At 35.8% G+C, this 25959-nt stretch overlaps 1 protein-coding gene across 3 annotated transcripts in view; it reads left to right on the forward strand.

Moving 5' to 3' along the window:
• The window catches only part of Znf521 (zinc finger protein 521), a 269708-nt gene that overhangs the window by 129982 nt on the left and 113767 nt on the right, over window positions 1-25959 (forward strand). For all 3 annotated transcript variants that reach the window (XM_027935670.3, XM_027935667.3, XM_071602833.1), the window contains one exon: window positions 16645-16729. In XM_027935670.3, coding sequence (XP_027791471.1) covers window positions 16645-16729 — 85 coding nt within the window. The remainder of the gene's footprint in view (window positions 1-16644; window positions 16730-25959) is intronic.

The following is a 25959-nucleotide window of genomic DNA, read 5'->3' on the forward strand; positions in this document are numbered from 1 at the left end:
CAAAGTCATTTAGCTACCAGATTTGTAAAGGGGAGGGCTTTATATAAATATAAATATAGTTATTTGACAAATATGTACCTATAACTGTATGTTATAGTTACTTATACAAATATAGCCCCTTGAAGACTTGTAATTTGTTAGAGAAAATTAATACATAATAGTAAACATAAGATATAATGGGGGCTGAGGTTGTGGCTCAGTGGTAGAGTGCTTGCCTAGAGTGTGAGGCACTGGGTTTGAGCCTCAGCACCAAATGAAAATAAATGAAGATATTTTGTCCATCTACAACTAAAAAATATTAGTGTGTGTGTGTGTGTGTATGTGTGTGTGTGTAATGGAAGCTGGGTTGTAGCTCAGTGATAGAGTGCTTGCCTTGCATGTAGAAGGCACTGGGTTTGATTCTCAGCACCACATAAAAAATAAAGGTATGTGTCCATCTACAACTCAAAAATATTTAAAAAAAATATAATGTTGGGGGCCGGGATTGTGGCTCAGTGGTAGAGTGCTTCTTAGCATGTATGAGGCACTGGGTTGGATACTTGGCACCACATGAAAAAAAAATAAATTAAATAAAGGCATTATGTCCATCTACAACTAAAAATAAAATTAAAAAAAATATATAGAGAGGAATATGGGCCATCATAGAAGTATTAAGTGCTAAGACAGTTGAGGGTTAAAGAGCAAACAACCAGGTAGGAATTAGCTTTGCACGTATCTATATGAAGAGCAAACTGATTGGAGAGAACTGTCAAATCCCAAGTACTGAGACCAGAAGAGCATAGCTAGCATGCTTAAGAAATTGCAGGGGACCAATAAGGTGGAGGAGCATGAGCAGGAAAGAGACTAGCAGAAGAGGTCAGAGGGCTGGAAAGGGGTGAAGGCAGGGCTCTGGCTTGGTATCCTCCATGGTTCTCTGAAGAGTTACTTGCATGTCTGTAGGTTCTTAGTAAATGCTTGTAAATAATTGAAACCTGGTGATTAAAACATATGGAAAATGAAACAAAGATGGAAGCATTTCTCTAAGAAATAAATATTGATAGTTTTTTAGAACCACATATAAATAGAACATAAGATACCTCATAAGTATGTAATGTCCTATGCAATTCACATCATAGAGAGATTGAGTGGCAGGTAAAATTCTGTAAAACTCCCCATATCACAGCAAATAATTTATTTTATTGAATTAAACATTGTCTTGCATAAGCAAGCCTTTAACTGAGTCTGTCCATTTTTTGTTAAAGAGAGAATGCCGCTAAGGGGAATTTAAGGATATGCAGCATAATATGGTAGAAGAAAAGATTGTACTAAGGAAAAAATATGAATTCAAATAACAGTTGACAGAACTGCCTGTGTGATCTTAGCTAGTCCTTCCTAAGCTTTAGTTTCTTCATTGCTAACATGGGCATAATATATACTTTGACCACTTTATAACATTATTGTGAAGAGCAGATTCTGTATGTATATATGAAAGTCCTTAGTAAGTATATAATTAAAATGCACCAATAAAAATATTGAAAAAAAAGAAAGTCCTTGGTGCACATGAAGTACCCTACAAATGTGTATGGTTAAGTAATTTATGTAATATCTATGTATAAGGTTAAATTAATTTCTGATAACTGGGAATAGTTTCATCTCATGCTAAGATAATGGCTTATTTGGTCAAAAGGCATCTAAACAAGTCATCATTCTTCCATAAAATTGATGAAATAGAAAAACAACTGAATATAAACATCAAACCTAGAAGCATTGAAAACCAACAAGCAAAGGAGAGTATAAAGACCACAAAGAAAAAGTCTTATTATTTGCTTTGAGGTCAGAGGTAGTGTCAGGCAACAATAAATATAAAAGGTAGAAAAACATATACAGATGGAAAAAATGCAATGAAAGGAAAAGCACTCAGTTGTATATACTGGATTGAAACATATCATGGAGAACAGAGTGATAAAAAACTTCTAAATGTAAAATTCACAAAATAATCCTATGGGGCTAAGATTGTAGTTCAGTGGTACAGCACTTGCCTAGCATGTGTAAGGCACTGGGTTTGATCCTCAGCACCACATAAAACTAACTAAATAAATAAAATAAAGGTATTTTGTTCAAAAAAAATATAATAATCATGAGATCTCTCTTAAGATAAGTATGTTAACATCAGATTTTGTCAAATAAAGTTTATCAGTGCCACTTTGATTTCAAAATCATGGCATGTCTTTGCTTTGAAATCTCTCTCAATAACTTATTAGTACTTTTAAAATATAAATTTCTAAAAATTAATCAAGAGGTTATGCATCAAATTATAATCCTGTCAAAAATAAATAAAACCACCTCCCCCCCCCCAAGAATGTAAATACTCTATAGTTGATCCACAGAGAATACTGCCAGTAGATTTTAGGGGAAAAAATAGCTCTTTAAAATTTTTTACATTTTAAAGTTTAGTTTTAGACAGCAAGGAAACAACAACAACAACAACAAAACTGTAATTTAAACTTTTGAAATGTCCCAGAAGTAGAGAATTTAATTATGAATAGTGGTTGGGTGTTTAATAAAGATCATTCTTTGAAAGAAAGAGTAAGAGAAAAGGAAAGGGGAGTAGGTGCAGGGGAGGGGGGAAGGACTAAATGTCCAAATAGGACAGCCAAAACACCTGGCAGGAAACCTCTAGGTTTAATATCTAAACCTGTTAGCACTGGAATGTTGAAATAGATTTGGTAGAGGACAGATATTTTTTATCCCTGTAATTGGGTCTCGATCACTATCATTTCTTTATAACAAATTCATATCATTCCACAAACCAGACATTTCAAAATAGGCATGATACACTGTTCAATTTGAATCTAGTTGATTCATTTATTCAATGATTATCAAATTTCAAATGTGTGACAGGCACTGTACACACAAGGGCAAACATAGACATTGTTTCATGTTTCTCTTGATAAAGAATTAAGCCTACAGAAAACAAATGTGTTCTCAAATAGTGAATTGGATGTCTGTTAAGACAGTGAAGAGTTGGCTGGATTAGAAATAGGAATAGTCTTAAATGTGTACTAACATATTAAACAATGGTATTCCAAAATGTCTTTGGAAAGAATGACTGAGTTGTCACATGGACTTCCAAAGAAAATCTTAGGAAAAAACAAATTAGTGCTTGCTTTGCAAGATGGCAGATTTGATATCCCCACCTTTTGGGGATGAGTGGGGACTGGGGATTCAACTCAGGGGCACTAGATCACTAAGCCACATCCCCAGCCCTATTTTTTATTTAGAGACAGGGTCTCACTGAGTTGCTTTGTGCCTCACTTTTGCTGAGGCTGGATTTGAACTCACAATTCTCCTGACTCAGTTTACTCAGCCCCTGAGATTACAGATGTGCATCCCCAAGCCTGGCTCATCTCCCTTTTCTTGCACTTCCTCCCACTCATGTTCTATGCTTTGGAGTAGTAGAAGCCCAGTTCAGAAACAGCTCCATATTTTCCCAGATTATATTATTGGGTATTTTTTTATATATTGGAAATTTCTGGCTTTATAAGATATATTATCAGTAACGATTATGCACAAAAATTTTCAGGTCTAAAGTTAATCCTTCTGGGATAACCTGCAGGGGGACCACAAGGACCTTCTGGTATCTGATGCAGAGTTTGGGTGTGTTGGGTGACAGCAAGTCCAGTTCCCTCCGGTATGCATTTCTGACACTCTTAGGTATAGTTATTTTTTTTTTTAAAGACCCCATCAGTTCACCTCTGTATGGTCCACATAAGTCTCTACAATGCTTCTGTCAGGCAGTGTGCTGGGTTTAGGAGTTCAAGAGAAAAACAGCGGTTGCTCAGTAGATGAAAGGAAACCTCAGACTGCAATAAGAATAGATACTTTGAATATATTGCAGTTTCAGCTTCTCTAATCCAAAACTCTGAAATCTGAAATGCTCCAAAACCAAGGTAGTATAGCATCAGAAGTGGAAAATCTGAAATAATATAAAATGGGAAGTACTTAGCAAGACCTTGTCTCTAAACAAAAGAAAAACTAAAACACAAGGTCTGGGATGTGGCTCAGTGATGGTGGATTGCAGTGAAAACACACACACACACACACACACACACACACAAATATGTTATAAAATTACTTTCAGGACCTGTGTATGGGATATATCTATGAAACATAAATCAATTTTGTATTTTGATTTGGGTCCCATCTCCCAAATTTTTCATTAATATTAACAGATATTCCAAAATCTGAAATAATATAAAATGGGAAGTACTTCTGGTCTGAGGCATTTTGGGTAAGTGAATTTTATGCTACAAGTGTACCCTGAGAACTAAGAACCCTCAAAGAAGGGAGCCATTAGGAGCAGGAAGTGGCAATGGAGAGGTGGTGCTGTTTTAGTCAGCTTTTTTGCTGCTGTAACTAAAAGATCTGACCAGAACAATTTTAGGGAAAGAAAAGTTTATTTGGAGGCTCACAGTTTCAGAGGTCTCAGTCCCTGGACAGCAGATTCCCCCCCGCTTGGGGGCTAGAGGAGAGGCAGAACATCATGGTGGAATTGGATGGCAGAGAGAAGCGGTTCATGTGATGACCAGAAAACAGACAGAGAGTCCACTTGCCAGATACAAATATATATCCCAGAGCCACGCCCCCAATGCCCCACTCCTCCAGCCACACCCTACCGCTCCAGTTAACACTCAGTTAGTTAATCCCTATCAGGAGAGTATTCACTGGTTGGGTTAAGACTTTCACAGCTCAATCATTTCTTCTTGGAACTTTAAGTTGCCTTGTCACTCACGTGAGCTTTTGGGGGACACCTCACATCCAAACCATATCAGGTGCTGTAGAGATGGTTCCTAGCCCAGTGCTGGGCTCTAGAGATGGTTCCTAGCTCAGTGCTGAGAGGGGTGTTGCTATTCTAATACTCTGCTGCTATATATATATATACTTGTACTATTACCTTTGTAAATACGAAGAACATTGTGGGAATTTTTTTTCTTTGTTTTATGAAAATATATTTTTGGAATGAAGAATGAAGAAAAATTTGAAAAATCCAGATAATTTCTGTTAACTCAAGAGGTTAAAAGGACCCTCCCATTATACATCCCATATATACATTGTAACTGTACGGAATGCTTTAAAGTAGGTAAACTGAAGGAAGCACACCTCTATCCCAAAAAGTTACACTAAGAGTACAAACAAGTGGAATACTTAAGTCAACCCCCACAGCACTGTGTGGGTGTAATTGCTAACCAGTTTGTTGAAGCAGGTGGGTTTTAGAAGCAATTTGAAGGAAAAGTTAAGAGTGGTCTGACATGCCTCAGTAGAAAGGCTATTCAAGTGGAAGGGATGGATGAGAGAAGGCAGAACCCAGGATAAAGTCCGGAGAAGGAAGCAAAATAAGGACTGTGAAGAGTGGGAGGACATGCAGTAGGCTATCTCACTAGAGAGAAAAGTGACAAAAGACAAGGGTAATTTGGACACTTACATGGGTAACTGAAATGATCAAAATAAGAAGGATTATATATTGTAGATAAGACACAAAACTGCCAGAACATGAACTATTCCTCTGATAGAAGAAAAATTGGAAAGATAGATTAGGAATATAAACAAAGGAGAATAACCAGGAGTCCACAGGAACCTCCATCTCAAGAGAATTAGGAGGAAGTAGAGGTTTTTATTTTACAACAGACAGGTATGAACCATACGCATTTAACCTATCAGGTGTAAAAAATGATGATTTGCATTGCAGGATGGATAAGGCCAAGCCCTGCACCTACCCTTAAAGAATTTCCAGCCTTTTGGAGAGAGAGATTCATTTTGTTGAAAGGATGAAACATGTAATGACTTATAAGAGAATCAAAATAAAACCTTTATGATCTAATATGTGATAAAAACTGTTCTATGAAGGGTTAATAAAAACTATTTAACTTCTCAACTTGATTTTAGGGCAGGAATTATATACTTTAAGAAAATATTTCTTCCTGGGTAAGGTGGCACATGCTTGTAGTCCCAGCAGCTTGGGAGGCTAAGGCAGGAGGATCACAAGTTCAAAGCCAGCCTCAACAACTTGGTAAGGCCCTGAGCCACTTAGCAAGACCTTGTCTCTAAACAAAAGAGAAACTAAAACACAAGGTCTGGGGATGTGGCTCAGTGGTTAAGTGGCCCTGAGTTCAATCCTTGGTTCCCCCCCGCCCACCGCCGCTGCCAGGAGGAGGAGGAGGAGGAGGGGAAAAGGAAGGAAGGAAGGAAGGGAGGGAGGGAGGGAGGGAGGAAAGAAAAGAAAAGAAAAGAAAATATTTCTTAATGGAATCTTTTTTTGTCTGCCTCACAAAAATTTCTCCTGGTTTACAGTAAGATTGTAAATAGTACTGCTACCAATCTTCAGAATGAGATCTCTAAAGTGAGACAACATACTACACCTGGGCCTGCTATTTCTCCTTTTCAAATATGCCTTCCCCAAAGCTAGCAGCCACAGTTCCCGATCTTGCCATCTGCAAGAAAGAAGGGAAATCTCAATGACTTTTAAGATGAAAATAATCAGTATATGATTGAAACAATTGATATGGGAATTAGCCCCTATTTTGTTGTAAGACAAACAATTTGACTTCTTCCTTTCCTCCTTGGATTTGTTTAGTAAGAGTCATTATAGAAATCTCTATTTTATTACCCCCAAATCTTTTTTTAATTAATTATTTTATGTATATATGATAGCAGAATGCATTACAATTCTTATTACACACACAGAACACAATTTATCATATCTCTGGTTGTATACAAAGTATATTCACACCAGTTCTTGTCTTCATACATGTACTTTGGATAATAATGTTCATAACATTCCACCATCATTTCTAACTCCATACTTCCTCCCTTCCCCTCCAACCCCTCTGCCCTACCTAGAGTTTGTCTATTCCTCCCATGCTCCCCCTCCCTACCCCTCTATGAATCAGCTTCCTTATATCAGAGAAAACATTTGGCATTTGGTTGTTTGGGATTGGCTAACTTCACTTAGCATTATCTTCTCTAATTCATCCATAAAATCATGCCATGATTTTATTCTCTTTTATTGCTGAGTAATATTCCATTGTGTATATATGCCACATTTTTTTATCCTTTCATCTATTGTAGGGCATGTAGGTTGGTTCCACCATTTAGCTATTGTGAATTGAGCTGCTATAAACAATGATATGGCTGTGCCTCTGTAGTATGCTGTTTTTAAGTCCTTTGGGTATAGATCGGAGAAAAGGATAGCTTGGTCAAATGGTGGTTCCATTCCCAATTTTCCAAGAAATCTCTATACCCCTTTCCATATTGGCTGCACCAATTTGCAGTCCTGCCAGCAGTGTATGAGTGTACCTTTTCCCCCACATCCTCAATAACCAATCAATAAATGGGCCAAGACAGGTACAGACACTTCTCAGAAGATAATATATAGTCAGTCAACAAATATATGAAAAAATGTTCATCATCGCAAGCAATCAGAGAAATGCAAATCGAAACTACTCTAAAATTTCATCTACTCCAGTCAGAGTGGCAGCTATTATGAATACAAACCTACTCCCAAGTTTTATCTTTTATCTTTCTTAAATCATAGGAATGTTTACAAAACAGTTGATGTTGGAAGCTAATTGGAATTTACTATGAATCATAAATTTCTTTTTAAAACTAAGACCTAATGAAGTAGTATAGCCATATGTAATTAGAGGCAAATTCCATCCTAACACACACACACACACACACACACACACAAACTTAAGTGCTTGGTGATTTTTTTTTTCTTGAATTTATTATATAATTCATTTAGTCTGTTATTCAGTCTCTTTCAATTCACTAATTTCTAGGGCCAGGCATGGTGGTAGGGAGCATTGCTGGCAGACCCAGGCAGCTGTAGGTAGCACCTTGTGAATGGAGGTGATGGGTGTAAGATGGCTCATCAGATTGTCCATGGGTTAGGCAGTAAGGGAAATATACTGACTTCCTACTTTCTGGACAACACTATAAGAGATTTGATTCAGGTGGATTTGCCAAGGCAGAGATGAACAGCACCTGAACCCCTAACATTAAATGAGATCATTTAGAAGAAGGGATCTTACCTGGAGGGTCTTAGTGACCTGAAAAATAAGGGACACAAGCTGGCTCCCTTGGGAAAAACTCCAAAATGTGAATTAAGGAAAACAATAGAGTGGAGATGAAGAAGTCAGCCTAATAAGGCATCTCTCTCCATGGAAAGCTTAGGCTCAAAATCAGTTTTTAATGTGAAACATCAAGTTCAAGTACATAGATAAATTTTGAAGCAAATTTGTTAGGAGACAATTTTGAACCTGCGATGATTGTTTTATTAAATTTTTTATTGATTTTATATTTTAAAATGATTCATTATGGTTTTCAAGGTAATAAATGAGATTTGTTTGGTGTAATATATGGAAATGACGTCATCTTTTACTCTAAGTTTTGTTTTTTAAAGAATACTTGTCAGATTTTCCTGAAGTCTCCATTATTTTCTGGTTTTTGACTATTGATGAAGCCTTTGGAAACAAAATATTTTAATACTGTTTTATCTACTATTTGAAGAGAAACCAAGAAAAGATTTTTTAAAAGTTTGTTTTTACTCCTTAATTTCAAGATGAGTCATAACTTAAATGTATATCTTTATGGATTTTAGATTTTATTTGTAACAATAAATATGCTTAAATAAATATTCTTTTATTCCTTAGTACCATTAAAAAATTACAACTCATCCTTTAGAACAAATATCTTTTTCAAGGTCCATTTTTAACTAGTTAAATTTTGTCCTTCTCCTTTTTCTCCTGTCTACTCAGCCAGGAGCACTCTTCTTTAATCTTGTTTCTGTTCTGTATTGTTTTTCTCATTCCACCAAATGCCTCACCAGACTGTGAGCAACTTGCCTGGCATCTTGTAGGCACTTTGTAAGCTCAAGAAAATTATTCCCATTTTGGATTTTAGATTAACTCCCAGGGAGCTTTGCCTGATTCTCCCAGACCATATTAATGTGTGGCTCTCTGTCATGTTTTAGCTATCATCTCTTCACCATGTACTGTCATAGGCACTTGATCTTGAGCTGTTTTGCCACATCACTTAAGCAAAATACTTGTGGCATTTTAATGTTGTGTGTTTTCTTTCCCTAATTATGTTGAAACTCCTTGAGTGTAGGAATTGCATTTATTTTTCTTGATTATTGAGATCTTACCATGAGCCAGGCATTGTGCTATGTAGTCTTTATTTCGGGACCTTAGCCACATCAGTAAGACAATGGTATCCTTCTTTTAACTACCTCTAGACTACACAATAGAACATTGATGCTTTCATTTTTTAGTGTATCATTTGGTCAGGCTTTTCATTATTAGTAGCTTTCATTTCATTTTTCTCTCTCTGTTCAGTGACTTATTTTCATACTAATATAAAATCATTTGGAAAATGACTAGGCTATTAGTAAAATGCCTAAATTATTGAGTATTTGTGAAAAGCTGCCGGATAATTACTTCCATTCATATATAGTATCCATTTCCTTGCCCCTCCAAAAAAAAAATACCGCCAAGTAAAAGTACTACTGATGCTAAACATATTTCATTTGTAATTAATATATTCATTCTTGGAATGGTAATATATGTTCCTATAAACCTTGAAAACAGATTTTTCCCCCTCTACCTAGTTTGAACCTTTATACACAGTTACCTCCTCCTTTTCCTTTCCATCCCCCCACCCTGTCACCAAATTATGATATTCTTTATGCTATTACTTTTTAAGGCTTTTTAAATAAATATTTATTTAACCCTTGTTAATTGACATAAAATATAAATCAGTGGAGTCTAGTTGAAAGAAATTTTAATATAATTCTATGGTCCACTCCAAAGGGTGAGAACTAACCTTTGACAAGCATCTTTATCGTGCCAGACAGTTCTTATCATATTTCATTCCACTGCCGTAATAACCTGTCAAGTAAAGAGTAATAAAGGTAGTTACTCTTTAATGCCAGCATGCTACATAGTAGGCACAGTACTAAGCACTTTTATATAATTCTTACTTGCTTCTCACATAACTCTGAGATGTAAGTTTTATTATTTTTAATTTACAGGGAAGGAAACTAATACTCGGAGTCATTAAATGACTTTTCACACAGCTAAATGATGAAGCCACTAAATAGCAACTAATTGCAGAAAGAAAATTCTAAAGTTTCTTCCCTACTAAGACTGCTGGATAGAGTTGGAATGAATATTTTATAACAAAATTTTAAAACATCTTAATTTCAGGGTTCTGATGGGGTTTGAGACCAGACTTACCTTGATAGACATTGCCCAAGCTTTGGATTGGTGACTGAGAGGGAGCTGGGGGCTGTGGCACGTTCTGGGAAAATGGCTCTGTAACATTATGCTTTGATGTTCCAAACATACAGCAATGACAGATAAAATAACAAAGTAGAAAACCAAGTGGACTTAGTCAAACTCCAAACAGTTCTTCATCTTTGAGATACTTAAACAAATAAAAATTCAACTGGTTATCAAGGCTGTTATCAACAGGAAGTGGTAATTAGTGTTTCATCCCAATGAGACAAAGCCAAATTCACTATTTAGACCAGGGCCTGGGTAGCAGGGGGTATATATCAGTGGTAGAATGCTTGCTTAGCATGTATGAGGTTTTGAGTTCCATCCCACTCACCACAAATAAATACAATAAAAATAAAGCAGGGCCTGGAGGCCCTTCCTTGCTTATGACAAGAGACTGAGGGGGAAAAAAAAATTCTGTTGTTGACCATTACTTGAGACTAGGGTTTTTAGCTGGAGGGTTAAAAGAATAGGAACAGAGTCACAGTTTTGTGACTTAAAACTGAATTAGCTACGTGCTGTGCCTGTGATTAAATGTGCAGTGTCTCTTCTATCCTTGCAGCTCAGCAGGTGCACAGGAAATGCCCCTCTGAGAGGCTCTGGTCCAGCAGCCTGGGATGGCCTCATAGAAACAGGCAAAACTACTGGAAAGGGAGGAATGAGCACAGAGAAGAAAAGCTTTCACTACAAATGGGCTTCAAACCAAGACTCCAAAATATGTGAATGAACCTAATTCTAGCAAAGCCCACACAAAAGGAAAGATCTGACAGAGTATGCTTAGACACTTAGAAAGATAATTCAAGATTGATTTCTACTAAGAGTGATAATTTTGAAGCAAATCCAAGCAGGGGTGGGGGACAAATGTTTAAAATTAGAAATGTTATGAATGAAAAACAGTCTTTGAAATAAAAGCATTACTAGATTAAACAAACTAGACTGGACAGCAGTACAGAGAGAACCAATGGTTTGTCAGAGGGCAGAGTTCACCTCTATTAGAACACAGAGAAACAAGCAACTCCAATATTGCGGGAGAGCAGTTCAGATCCAGGGAGGATGGATGGGAAGGCTCCAGTCTGTCTAATGGGAGTTCTGGTAGACGTGAAAGGAGAGTTTGTGAGAGAGACTTAATAACTGAATAATTTGATTGCTGAAAATTTGGGAGTTTAAATACAGACATGGGACCTCAGATTGGAATTGTTCTTTTAGTATTGAGCAGGACAAATAAGTATACAAAGTTAAAAATATTGAAATAAAATTACAGAACCTTAAAAGCAAAAAGGAAAATAGACCAAGGGACTCTGGGGAGCCAGATCTATCCTATGGATCTCAGTCAAGCAACTGGGAATGGGAGCCTAAAGCCCAGATGACCAGAAACAGTGCCTTCACCATCCTGAGCTACTTCCCCACTGTCTCTGGGCGTTGTCAAAGACCAATGCTTTACATAATTCTAAGGAAAGGCTCCTTTTAAAATGCTTCCAAAAGGCAATTGTAAATTTACCTGCAAATGAGCAGAGTATAAACTGTGTTAAAATCCAGTGTGAGGGAGGCCAGAGAGGAATCCTGGCCTTGGTTGTGGTGTTCACAACCAGTATGACTTTGACAAGTCACTTAATCTGTCAATGTGGATAATAATTCTTCCTTTATCTATTCTTACAGCCTTGTTGCAAGAGAGTTTTGTGAATAGGAGTTCTTATAGACTGTAAAGTATGATACAATTATGAAAAGTTATTGTACTTTATTTTAGAAATGACTGTGAGCTATGTTCCTGACCTCTTAAAATTTACATACTAGATTTGTGTTTTAAAAAAAGAGACTACACATAAAATTTTAAAATCTTTTTAAGGCTACTTCTAACAACTAAGCACAAATTATTTGGGGGGGATATAAAATGAATAGTATAGGTGGGGTTAATGATATTGGGTTTAGCATAAAAAAACTATATACTATAAGTTACCATTTTCATTTACTCACTCTTTAGTATGAAAATGTTCACACATATACCTAGATTAAATAATTGTTAACATGCAGCCATATTTGCTTTCTCCATGTATGATGTATATATGTCATATGTATTTTATATATTACTTATTTATTTATTCTGGATCTTTTGAAAGTAAATCACAGACATAATGCCATTTTACCCCTACATACTCAGCATGCATCTCCCAACAAAAAGGATGTTTATCCACATAACTACAGTGTGATTGTCACATCTGAGAAAGTTGCCTGTAATTCCTTAATAGCCCCCAATAACCATTTGATATTTAAATTTCCCCAAAAGCCTCAAAAATTTTTGATACCTGTTCTCTATCCAAGTCAGGTCCCACACATGACATTTAGAAGTTTAATATTTTTCATTCATCTAAGAGTCATCTCTACTTTGTCCTCCATGACATTGACTTTTTGCAGACAACATACCAGTTCTCTTGAAGAATTTTCTGGATTTCTATTTTATTCTCATAGTAATATTTGTTTCTCTATTTATATGTTTGCTTGATACTGGTTTGTTAGGTTGAAGGGCTTGATTAAATTCAGGTACACATTTTAGATAAGACTCGAGAGGCATATGATGTCAGATTGCTCCATTGTTAGTAAGATTAAGCTAAATATTCTGCATTGAGTGATTGCCACTTGCCTAATTAACTGTAAAGGTACATCTTTCTCTTTGCAGTGATCAAGGGATGAAATTTGAGTACCTCCAAATAACCTTTCACCTAATAGTTTCAGCAGCATCCATTAATGATTTTATGGATTTTTTGGCATTGAGAAATGATGAATTTCTAATTTTATCATCATTTCTGTCATTCCTCTACAAAGAACTTTCCCTCATCAAATAGGTGTGAGGTGCTTTTCCTTCTGAAAAAGCAAGATGCTTCTGATCCTTTGATGACCACTTTTCAGAAAAATTAACTTTAGTTGCCTCTAATGGTGATAACGGAAATTAGTTGTCTTTTCAGTTTTTAAGGATTACTATGGATTCACTGAATATTTTTACACATTTATTAGTTTAAAAAAATTAAATTTACACCAACAAAGTATAATTTTTTTAAATTCATATTTTAAATTAATTATTATTATCATTATTTAATTCAGTGAGATTAAATGTGAAGTCCATATAGAATATAGATCAAATGGAGAAGGACAGGGTTAATCAGAATAATTTTAAAAAACTATATATTATTAAAATTCCTTAATCATTTTTTTTAATTTATGAGATGCTCTTTTCTGAAAGTCTCAGAGTACCTTACCCAGAGTATAACTGAAAACAAGAATGTCAAAAAGGCACATTTAAATTGTTCTCAAAATCAATCAAAAATAATGAGGTGCTGGGAAAAAGTTGTATCCTTGATAATTACATCTATCAGTATCAGAAAACAAAAGAGAACAATCAGGAAATGACAATCCCACTCCCAAGTAGCACATTTAAAAAGGCTAATGAAAAAAAAAGTCTCTTTTAAAAATTGTACTAAATTAGCATTTCAAGTAAATTGACAACCTAAGCTTTGATGAAGGCCAATCTGGGGCCCAAACAATGGAAGTTCTGTTTCTACTTTTATCTGCTTTTAAAAGAAATGATCTCACTTGACTTTTTTTGTTGTTGTCTTTTATATAAATGGTAGTAATTGTCCTAAGGGAGTCCTCAGTCCTCTTGTACTCTGCAGAGGTCAGGTCACACCTAGATTTGGGGCTGCATTTGTGGTTCTATTTATTAAAACATGGACTTGGAGGAAAGTAGACTCCTGGAAGGTTGTTCCAAGCATCGCATGCACGGTGCCCCTATTTTCAGCCTGAAAATGGGTTAATGTCACTGTCCTATTAGACAAGGGATTCAACAGCTCTTTATAGCCACAGCCCCATGTTAAGACCAATGGTTGAAAGTAGTGGAAAAGCAGATTTGGGCCTAGAATTAGAGCGAATCCCCTCATAATCTCAGCTCTACAGAGCTGAGGTGGATTAACTTCTAAGTGAGCTTTCCACAGCTGACACTGTCCAGAGGCTGACACTGTCCAGAGGCTACAGTCCCTTTACTTAGAAGGCAGTGTACAGGTGTGCAGGGGTCTCTCAAATATTTTGCTAAGAATCTATAATTATAATGAGGGATGGTTTAAAGGTCATTTAGAATTATCTTTTTTTTTTTTAAATTGAAGGTGAAAATGAATTTTACATCATAGCTTTAAAAAGAAACTCCTTAACACATCCCAATTGGCATGTCATTGCTTTTTTTTTTTTGAAATATGAGAGGCCTGGTGAGGTAGACTTCAAGCTGCAATGCTTTAAAATCCTGGTACATTGCTTTTGATCACATTAAATTCTTATCAAGCTGAAAATTTAGGAGCTCATAGATAAGAATATGACCTTGTTAGTAGAAAAAAATATATATAGCATTTTAGATATCATTTTTAAGGGTAAAGAGAATGAGAATTTGAATTATCAGTAGTGACAAGAACGTTTTCTTCTGATGATAAAAGAAAACTTACATACATAGATCTTTAAATGTGTCATTTCAGTGTGAAGATAGTAGTAAGTGCTGGTATTTTATTATTTTGGCTTTTCAAGTGATTTTATTCTTTATTATTAGACAGGAGAGAGAGGAAAAAAAAGGTCCTAGTATATTCTGCCAACATATTCATCAGTCATCATTTTTGGAGACAGTTTTCGACATATTGTATGTTTTACTGTGCTAACAAGAGAAAAGACTAGCCATTAAGTTTATGTTTCTTTGTTTTTCAGCAAGGTCACATATCAGGAATAATGCTGGAAGTATGCTAATAAACAATATATAATGTAGGTCATCAGGGAGTAAGAAATATTTTCTAACTAGTTCTAAAGGGAAATATTGTTAAAAAAGGGATAGATGTTATTTACACAACACATGTTGCTCTATATGTCACCATCAAAAGCATCTTATAAACAGCTCAGTGTAGTAAATCTTCTTTGGTGATTGTCAGGGTGTTTGAAGTCTGTGTTAGATTTAGATTCAGCACAGTCAATTCACAATATGCCTAATGTACAAAGACCATTAGATTATTTAGACAGCTTCCATTGGAAATATACCTGTACTTTTATGGTTTGCATGGAATATTGTCTGTGGTTGTGGGAAAAGATGCCATGTTAAATTACAATAACTAGGAAAAATTTATATTAATGGCATTGATAATTTTTTATCTCAAATTAAAGGATCCTAATTTGGGGGCTTAACTTTGAGGTTTTTATATCCTAAAGAATTTAAGTTCTTTAAATTAATTATAATTTAGGAGACCAGTATTTACTATTAATATCATTAGTAAAACAGTTTTAGATGATTGTAGATGAATTGATAATTTAGTAAGAATAGTTATAACCAAATGTCATGTGATTTTACAAATGTAATTTTCTCACATTTGGGAGATTATCAAAATGGATTATTTCATAATGGTTTATTTTGCTTTTCGAGATGGTTTTTAATTGTAAATATTGAGTTTCATCACAAAGGAATTTCTGTAACTGTGTGTTCTGGAAAGCATAACCAATACTTTATTATTGAGTTCATCTAATATGAACTGGGACTCAGTAATAAAGATATGAAATCATAAGGGCTGCTTTTATCAGGGAGCCTAGCATTTAGAATTAAGAGATCTTATTTGTCTTTCCAGCTGTGTGACACTGTCATCAGGCACATTTTCATACTTCTCTGGGCCTTAGTGCCATCATTTACACTCTTAGAACTATAATAAAAAATTCTGCTCCAACTACTTTATAGGACTGTTGTATAAAATAGTGTTAAATGTTCACTATGATGTGATTTGTTTATAGAAGAAAATATATATTTAAATGCTTGTCCTTTGAAACTTCTAAAATGTCATCTAAATTTCAGACTTTGGCTAAAATATCATCATCTCCAAATGTCTTAGTCACATTCCATAAATCTTAACTTATTAGCCACTGTAGTTCTAGCTCTCTAGAAATAGCAACACCCATTATTTTTGTCAGAATGAAATTGTGCCTAGTCTTCAAAGATATTGATCTGTTCATTCACATGTTACAGATTCTTTTAGTGCTAATTTCTGTTCTTTAAGAATCTTTAAAAATATATATTATTTTGTAATGATGTGTTTCTGTTTCTTCTAAACGTTTGCAACAGAAAATATGGTGTTGAGATCAAGTGACAAAGTCTTAGAAACTCATTGAAATCTGTCCAATCACCCAGCCCCTGTTGTAAGTTAGTTTGCAAAATATGTGGAATCAACATCTTAGAAAAAATGCTCTGAGTATGATTTTTCTTTTATAAACAAGCAAAAAATAAGATGTGCATGTGTCTAAGTAATTCTGTTTATACTTGTTTTCTCAGAAGAAGACCTATCAGTGCATCAAGTGTCAGATGGTTTTCTACAATGAATGGGACATACAGGTTCATGTTGCAAATCACATGATTGGTGAGTGACACTCTACACCTTATTACAGATAGATTTTTCTCTGACTTGTGTATATCAGTGCCTATATAATTAAACAGCATTAGAGATGAATTAATTGTTCAGACATCAATGGATTACCTAGGCATGATTGATTTTTTTTATTCCTATTATTAGATCTGATAAGGCATTAGCACGTTTTATTTTCTGCAAGGGCTAGTTTAGACTTCTGCAGAGGATTATATATCTACTGCCAGTCAAAACACAGGTGATTAACAAATTAAACTTCTAATCATTTTTGCATTATTGAAAACTAACAGGAATGGTTAATGAACTGGATGTTAGCTTTCCATAGAGTTTTAGACAGGTTTTAATTTCAGAAGTTATTATGGTAATGGCACTGCTGTGTGTTGCTTAAGCATCTTTGTATCAAAATCTAAAGTGGGGAGTTTTTGTGATAGGGAAACATAAATAATTTAAATTGCCATAAAATAGTTTTTTATGTATGGTTTCAACAGCCTGGAAATAATCATAATCATAAAGATCATGTAAAGAATTCAGTAATCATTTTTTATTCCCTACCAAATTTTCCATAGATCTTCATAAAAGTGGTTTGGGGAGAGAGCTCTGAAGTCATTCCAGGCCAATGGTTTTAGGATTTTGCATTTATTACATGGGCTTGAAATAAATGTATAATTTTGTCACTTATTCATATTGTCCCATTATCCCTCAATTCCTTAGGGGTTACTGCCTATGTTTTTTAATTTGATAAGCACTTAGTAATAACACTAAGAGTTTTACCAGCCAATTAAACTTTATCAACCAGATCTTTTTCTACCAGTAAAATAACAATTGCTATTACTTTGCACTATATTTGTTACTCATTTGTGTTTTTATACTATGAGAGTTTTTAATTTCATACTCACTTCATGGTATTTTATAATTCCATAAATAGTTATAATATAATATTTATTAGGTTCAGTTAGCCTTGTGCTCTCCTATTGTGAAACTTTGTATGACAAGGAATTCAACATTTTCAACTCCAAATTTGTTTCCAGGGGGAAACAAGTTTGATTATACAACAATCAAAAGTATTATAAGAATTTTTAGAAGGGTTGCTCCAACTGTCATTACTAATCATTAAAAACAACTGTAACAAAACTTCTGATGTTTGTGTAAATTAATGAAGATAAATTTAAAAGCATGATGGAAAATTGATTAATAGTTTTTCAACGGGATTTCCCTTTACAGTTTTCAAATGATGGGTCTTTAGTAGGATTATTGCTTATACAAGAATCACTTAATTGTGTGAAAATTAACATATACATAAGAGCTAAAGTATTGATGACTTTGTATTTTCCAGATTTAAGCACTAATATCATTAGTGATTTTCTGATGCATTAAATAGTGTGTTCTTCAATGTAGCAGAATGTCTTTGATAGCTTTTCTAAATTTCAGAAGATAATGGCAACATGTAAGAGGGGTTCAAACTGTGCTTTTCAACAGATTGCCTTTGGTTTTGGATTTTGAAACACGCTCTATGTAGACTTTTAAAACTGCCTCTTTGTGGGGTAAGGGATAGGGAAAAAATGAATTTGTCTTGCTAAATGATGTATATCAATGTTTCCCATCTCTTATTTTCTTGAGTATTGTTTGTTGGTTGCATTCATTCATTATTCTATCTGGTACTAAAGATTTAGATGGCCATGAGTGAGAGTTTACGGCTTTTGGAAAATTTAATAAAATTTTGTTTGTCTTGCTTCTGATTAGCTCTTTTCAATGTAAGCTTATTTTTGTTTCTGTATTTATTATAATCCTAGTATGTTGATGAACAACTTGAATGTATTTTCACCATAGTGTTAATGTTCTTTTGCACAGTTAGAATCTGAATTAAATGTTGAGCATAATCCTTTTTTTTTTTCCAGTTTTAAAATCAGTTTGCCCATACTATGACATTAAATGGTTTGCTCTGGCCCTTTATTGTAAATTGCTTTATACCTTTCTTTTTGTATTTATCTTACATTCCTTGAGTCCTTAGTGCTTCCACAAAGCTTCTTTCCCCTCTATGTTATAGTAGATTAATATGACATTCACCTTCCTTTGGGATCTGATCATTTAACAATTCGCCTTCTATCAGAGAAGCAAATTCCATTCCTTTTCACCGAGGGTCTGTTATTTAATATTCATGCTATTTTTAATAATAAAATATGTGATTCTCTTGCACTTGAGGCCTAAACAAATGAATATCATCCATTTAATTGTTCTATCTGTTGACTGTGCATCCAAGTCTTACACTCAATTCTCTCTGTTAGGGAGGGAGGGAGGGAGGGAGGGGGGGAGAGAGAGAGAGAGAGAGAGAGAGAGAGAGAGAGAGAGAGAGAGAATGTGAAACAGGAGGGTGTCACAAAGGCTAAGATATCCTTTTTTAAAATCCCAGTGTGATACTTAGTCTTTCAAATGAGGCAGTCCACATTAGTTTATTGGTTAAAATACTTCCATGGAGGGTAGGTATTTTTAGGTTTGTGTGTCTGTATGTATTTTTTGTCTAATCAAAAACATAATCTCAACTAGACATTTAGCAGGGGAAGAGGGATTAGGGACTGTCTGAAAAGCCTCTTACCCTTTTTGTTAAGAGGGTACATAGTGTTTTTGCAGATTTTGTTTTACATTTCAATCAGTCTAGAGGAAGGATTATGTCACCTGATGGAAAACAAGATCTGCAGATGACCCAATGAGGTGTAACTTTGAATTCCTTCTTTAAGCAAGTCATTTGCATTTGTTTCTATGTAGCATATGTGTTTTAATGCAATTTCCAGCAACCTCCATACTCTTTTCTGGATGTGTTGGTTTCAGGCTATTGACCAGGGATATTTGTGAACTGAAAATCATCCATGTTTCTACCAGGTACATATGGAGGTGCTCTTCTTAAGAGCAGCTTTGCAGCTAGGTGTGGACATGTGGTCTAAGTTGCAGGAATAATTACTCAATAAAAATGCACCAGGGATTTGATTTATGTTTATTAAGGAAAAATAGAAAACTTTATTCTCTACCACATTCTGACATGGTTTCAGTAAGAAATCAGACTAGTGACTATTTAGGGGTTTCCTTTCTTCTTCACACACACACATACATACACACACACACACACACACAGCTACAAAACATTTTAACAGCTTTTCAGGGGAAAAGATTTTCCTCTTTCAACCTCTGTGCAGATGAGGAAATCTTTCTTGTCTTCCTTTGTGCAATTTCATGTAGTTTACAGTAGTTTTTGATCTGAGAATACAAAACAAAACCATTGTATATTATGTACTTGAATTTATATTCCACCCTTCTTTTAGTATCAGAATAGTAAATATTTATGATTATTTTCTTCTTTGAGATTTCTGAGATTACTATTATTGGTATGAATTAGCAACAAATAGTGATGAAACCAGAGAACCTAAATGTATTTAATCCAGCAAAGGGATTGCCTCATATAAACTTATGAGGCTCAACAGCAGTGGAGTGAATTTGTAAGTGCTCTGAAAACAGGGCTGTTAGGCATGAGATAATATAAAGAGATGACATTGCCAAGAACTATTTATGAGAAGCTTAATTTTTTCACTCTGATAATTCTTGACCAATAATTACCAGCCTCTAATTATCTATTTTAGTTAGAAAGAAATTTTGTTCACTATGGAGGTTGGCATTGCAACTAGCGCATAAATCCCCAAAGAGACAAATGTGTTCCAAACAGCCACAAACAACTGTCTCATGAAACATAGTGAGCAAATTGCGAGCGGCTGGTGATAGACAACCAGCAGCCCACTCACCATGGAAGGCCAGTCAGCCTGACAAAGAAATGATCAAAGGGGAGAAAGGCCATTATCCTTGGAATTGATTACTGTAGTCATGGACTTTGGAAGACAAGTGGTCAGGATAAAGCCATGGCTGTTTCCAGCCCTTCCTGTTAAGGTTCATGGATGAAGAATATGAAAGGAATGGGTAGAAAACATTTACCTAAGAATTACTTTGAAAAATCTACTTAGAAGTGGATTTTCCACTTAATCAATTTTTTCATGTTTTTGTATGATTTAAAATGCTAATGTCATAATGGCACTGTTGTATATAAGGTGTCAGAATACTCTGTCTCTTCAAAAGATAGGAGAAATCCATAAATACTCACTAATGAACATATTTGGGACAGGTGAAGCGTGACCCTAAAGCATTTTGAGGAAGCAAATATGTTTTATCTTAGAATGGCAAAATCAGAATTTGGAACTGGAATTGGTAGCTAGTATGAAAACACCAGTGCAAAGATCTTGACTATTTTTATTCATATCTTTAATACTCAGTGTTTTATAGGTAATTATACTTTTTTTTTTAAAGATTGCAAAAATACTCAACACCTCTCCAGCACAGGCAGGAAGATATGAACATCATGCGTTATGTCACGTATGTTATATATCACTGATGTCAAGACAAAAAGAATGCATAAATCAGTTTAGAACAGGGGAGTGGAATTTGAGTCTGTTCTTGTGGCAAGTGACATTCATATATTCTGCAATTTGTTTGATGCCCAAGGTCACAAATGGCATTCTTTTTCTTTCATTTCTTTAGTGAATGGTCTGCTCTGCGACTAATCTTCATTATAGTTTTGTGACATCCCAGTATCACCTCTGAAGCATTTCAGCTTGAGTGCTCTTGCTTTTGAATAGACAAAAACCAATATTTTGAGATCTAGAGTGGTTTTGGATTTTATATGTCTTAAGGGGAAATAGTCAAAGATCTGGATCTCCCTGCATAGGAAGATAAAGGGCCATGTTGCCCTTTACACTCTGTGTTCTCATTGGATGTTTGTAAAAGAATGAATAAAAATGAATTTACAATAATGTCTGTATGCATGTGCATAATGTGTGTGTGTGTGCGCGCGTGCGTGTGCGTGCATCACCATATTATTCTAAGAAGCCCCAAATCACTGAGATTCTTTGATTTATATTCATTCTAAATGAGAAGACTATTGAATTTTTTTTAAAGCATCTTTGTTTGATTGCTTACAAAATTCAGGGAATTAAGAAACAAATATTTGGTGTTAAATGTGATGAAATACTGGCTTATTTTATCAAGAGCTGGATTTAAAAAGATGAAATCTGGGCAGTTTAATGGTAACAGAAAGCTACCCTCATGTGGGCAATGCTGGCTTATTTGAAAAGCCCATAAAGGGTTTCTACATGGACCATACAAAAGGGATACTTTCTCTTTAATAGCCATCTGTACAGGAGAGATGAGAAGTGGGCCAGGTCATCTCTCCTCAGCTGTCATGATATTAACGTAGGTAATGGAGCAAGCTCTGCGTTCTGCTGGGTGTTGTTTTTCATAGATGTTCATCGATTTACACAGATAATTCTATTTATTTCTTAGAGTTGGTCCAAGCGAACCAGGCAGAATAACAAACACCAAAGCATTTCAAATGACTTTATCTTTGTTTGTAACGTAACTTTTGTCTAAAAAACGGTGTCACACCTACTGTGCAGATGGCTGCATGATTTGTAAACCAGCCAAAACATTTAAACAAATGTGTGATCTGGGGATAGATTAAATAAAGGATAAAATGGAGTGTGGGCCACAAATTCTAATAATCAGATGATTTTAAGTTGTGTGCAGTGTAGAGCGATGGTCACAGTGATAGCAGGGAAAGCTTGCCAATGACAGCAAGGTGCCTTATAGATCTCAGGATGGAGTCTGTGGCCTGGTAGGCCTCAGTTTGAGAACCGCACATTTGCTGTACAGCTGGCAGCTCTGTATGGGGACATCAGATAAAACTTATGTAAAATGAAGTGTTATTGCTTAGTATGAAATTGTTCAGAGAGGGAATTTGCAGACAGTAACTGAAAACAGAATTCATGGTACCAATGAAGCAGACTGTAAATATGAAGAGGGTTTAATTATCTGCGCAATTTAACAAAAATTCAAGATGTATTCAGAAAGGACATCCGCAGGCATAAATATAACATAGCTACAGTGTTTACTGAGTGCAGAGAGGGCCACAGGAACTTACCAAGCCTCATCTGTGATCAGTCTTCCTCAACACAGAGACAGATTTTAAAAGTAAAGAGAGCAAAAAGAATTTTTGGAAGAATGCAGAGTTTTCAAGAGCTCCTCTTGATTGTCTGGATCCTTATTTCTTAAGCCATTTGTGATGAAAATCTTCGGGTCTGTCTCCTAATTTCGGTTGTTAAGCTATTAAAGGACAAATCAGGATGTTTATCCTTGTTGTGTGTTTTAGCTTGTGTCTAGCAGCTTTGATTTAAAAGAGTAAAAAAAAAAAAAAAAAAAAAATTGCTGGCAGTTAGTGTAGTTTCTAATTTACAAGCCCCAAAGAAAGCCTCTCAGGCATTTCTTGTGATGTTAATTTTCCAGGAGGCTGAGGATTTTGGCTGGGCCCATAGACAGATCCAAGATTCAATTTCTTGTTACTTTTTAGAACATGCTACCCTTAAAGAGGCCTCAGAAGAAGGTTGCTCTCAAGCAGAATTACTGGATGCCAGGCTGCCCTCCTAGGCTCTGTACGGTGATGCTAGAAGTGTAGCTGTGCCAGATGGACAGTGCCACGTGACTGGCTGCCACGCAGTGGTAGGGTGTCTGGCTCTCATTTCATCCTCGCCTTTGACTGCCGATAGGATCACCCACACGTGCATTCGTTTTTGCTCACTGTTTGATATGTGTATTATCAGATGTGGGTATCTGCTTCTGAATGAAGTTTACAGCATGCTTCTGAATGGAGGGCACTGAAAGTCACTCTTTTTCAAATAAAACGAGCCCCCTCCCCAACCCCACACACACACACACACACACACACACACACACACAGAGCATGCTCATACACACATATGGATCGTAACCTATTTTCACAGGATCAGTTCATACACATCCAAAGCAAAGGTCTCTCATGACCTATTTCCATAGGTTATTTCCTAGTTTCAGGGCCATTAATAGCAGTAAACACAGGAGAGGGAGTCAATCTGGAGAGTGGGTGTTGAACTTCAGCTGCTCATATTGTTGCATTTGGTGAGCTGACGGGGTTTCGTAGGTCACCTTTAGAATTATGCCTATGACAGCAGTAGCTACCTGCCAAGATTGCAAGGTATCTCACAGCTCTCAGGATGGCGCCTGTGGCCCGGTAGGCCTCAGTTGGAGGGGTACACATTTGCTGTACAGCTGGCAGCTCTGTATGGGGCAGCCGTGTGGGCTGTTAGGGAGCTGGAAAGGAGACAAGCATGAAATTTCTTCTAACCCCAACTCTGTTTTTCTGTACTGTTGGCTGCTTCTCAGTTCCTTGACAAAAAAACCAATCAGGCACCCTTTAATCCGCCTGTGATTACCACTGGTATAAAAAGAGAAGCATAATGAGGAAAAATGCCTCGTTTTGTTGCCTTCAAAAGCCAACAAATTGGAGTTAACTTGACAGGAAGTGGCTTAATAATTAGATTATTTATTTATTCCTGACACATATCCCCCTGTTACTAGTCTCAGGAGACCCTGTAGATGGTACGATTTTCAAGCTGCCATTACTTCCCTGTCTTCTGCGAACAAAGAAGCTACTGTCTATCAGTCAATTAAATGCACTCTTTAAGCAGAGGCTGCGAAGTCCTCAATGGAGAGAGCCCTGGGACATTGTGGCTGATGATTCCTTTCTCTGTACTGTACATCACACTCTCAACTACAGTCCCCACAGAGATGGAATAAAGTCATGCATTAAAATATCACTTGTTGATTTGTTTGCTAATGAAGAGCCATTGAAATGTTTGTGTATTTCTATGGCAAAATTGTTGATAAAAGGGCCTACTTGCCAGTATATCTTAGTTCATCTGCCACAAGTGCTTATTTAAGAGTTATTAAAATTAAAGTCAACAAACAACAGATTTTTTTTTAAAAAAACCTGCAATAGTAAGAGATTTTTTTTTTGTTACTATTTTTATCCAATTCAGCGCATAAAGGTAGGAATCATAGGCAAATGGGGTCATCTAAGTTCCTTGCTTACGTTGTGTTGAGGCAAACACCTTGTTTTCTGCCACACACAAATGTCTTCTTCCAAGTGTTTGAGAGCTCTACCTTTTAAGTCTGAAAAGATATTGGAATCCCTTTGTGAGAATAATTTACTTAGGATTTTTTTCTTCATGTTACAAGGCATTCTTGTAGCAATTTCTCTAACTTGAATGTTTGTAGAAATTTTGGGGGGGAGAGCATAGTGGGGCTTTTAAATGCAACCTAATAAAACATCTGTGAGTCCTATCAGATCCTATCTCAGCCTCCCAGAACAGTCGGAAATCTGACTTTCCTTCTCTGTTTCTACCTCTTTATGATTTCTTGTTTCTTCTTCTTTTCTCTTCAGCATTCTTTTATTTCCATGGAAGTAAGTGGTGGTATGTTTCAATTAGACAGGGCCCTTATCCCTTGGTCTGTCTGTCAACATGTGACTTCTTCATGTTTCCTGTGTATGAGGCATGTCTTTGCTGCACTGCTCTGGGCTCCCATTAATTGGCTTATATTTTGAGAGTACAACTGTTGTTAGTTTGGAGGTCTAGAGGGCTATCTAGTCTGGAAGACTTAGATAATATTATGACAGCTCTGTGATGAAACATTTAGCCATGGCTCTCCCATCAAAAGGGATACATTTGGAATTTAAACAGAGGCCACTGAAGTTTGTAAAGTGTCCCCTCTTCTTTCCACTACACTTTATAAGGAGTAATCCAGGCGTTAACTAGACTTCTCATGATTACCTGACAACAGGCTGTACAGAATTAATTCAAGCCCTCATCAGATGACTGTATTTCTTATTTCTACCCTGTTATTCCAAGTCATTTTGTTAGAAAAAGCTTAGATACTCGGAGGTGTTCTATAATAGAAAATGAATTTGAAACCCTTTCATTAATTGGTGATTAATATATTTCAGGATTAGTTTAAGCAGGGCTCTACCTCCTGCCCAGTCAAGTATGTTCTGGTTAATATCCAATTATCTGCACCTTCGTAGTTATTATGTCTTAATATTTCGGATATGATAACCAGAAACTTGAGAGTAATGCTAATGAGGAGCATAGAGCAAGAATTAACCAATGACATACTCAATGATCCTTGGTGAGGAAAAGAATCTCTTTTCCTCGGTTAACACATTGCTTCAGCATCTTATGAGCACTCACTGAAAAGTATGACTTCCAACTACAGCAGGCGAGAAATAGAAAACTGTTCCTTCTTTTAAATAATGTGAACCTTAA

This window comes from Marmota flaviventris, chromosome 16 (genome assembly GCF_047511675.1).
Source record: "Marmota flaviventris isolate mMarFla1 chromosome 16, mMarFla1.hap1, whole genome shotgun sequence".
NCBI classification, from domain to species: domain Eukaryota; kingdom Metazoa; phylum Chordata; class Mammalia; order Rodentia; family Sciuridae; genus Marmota; species Marmota flaviventris.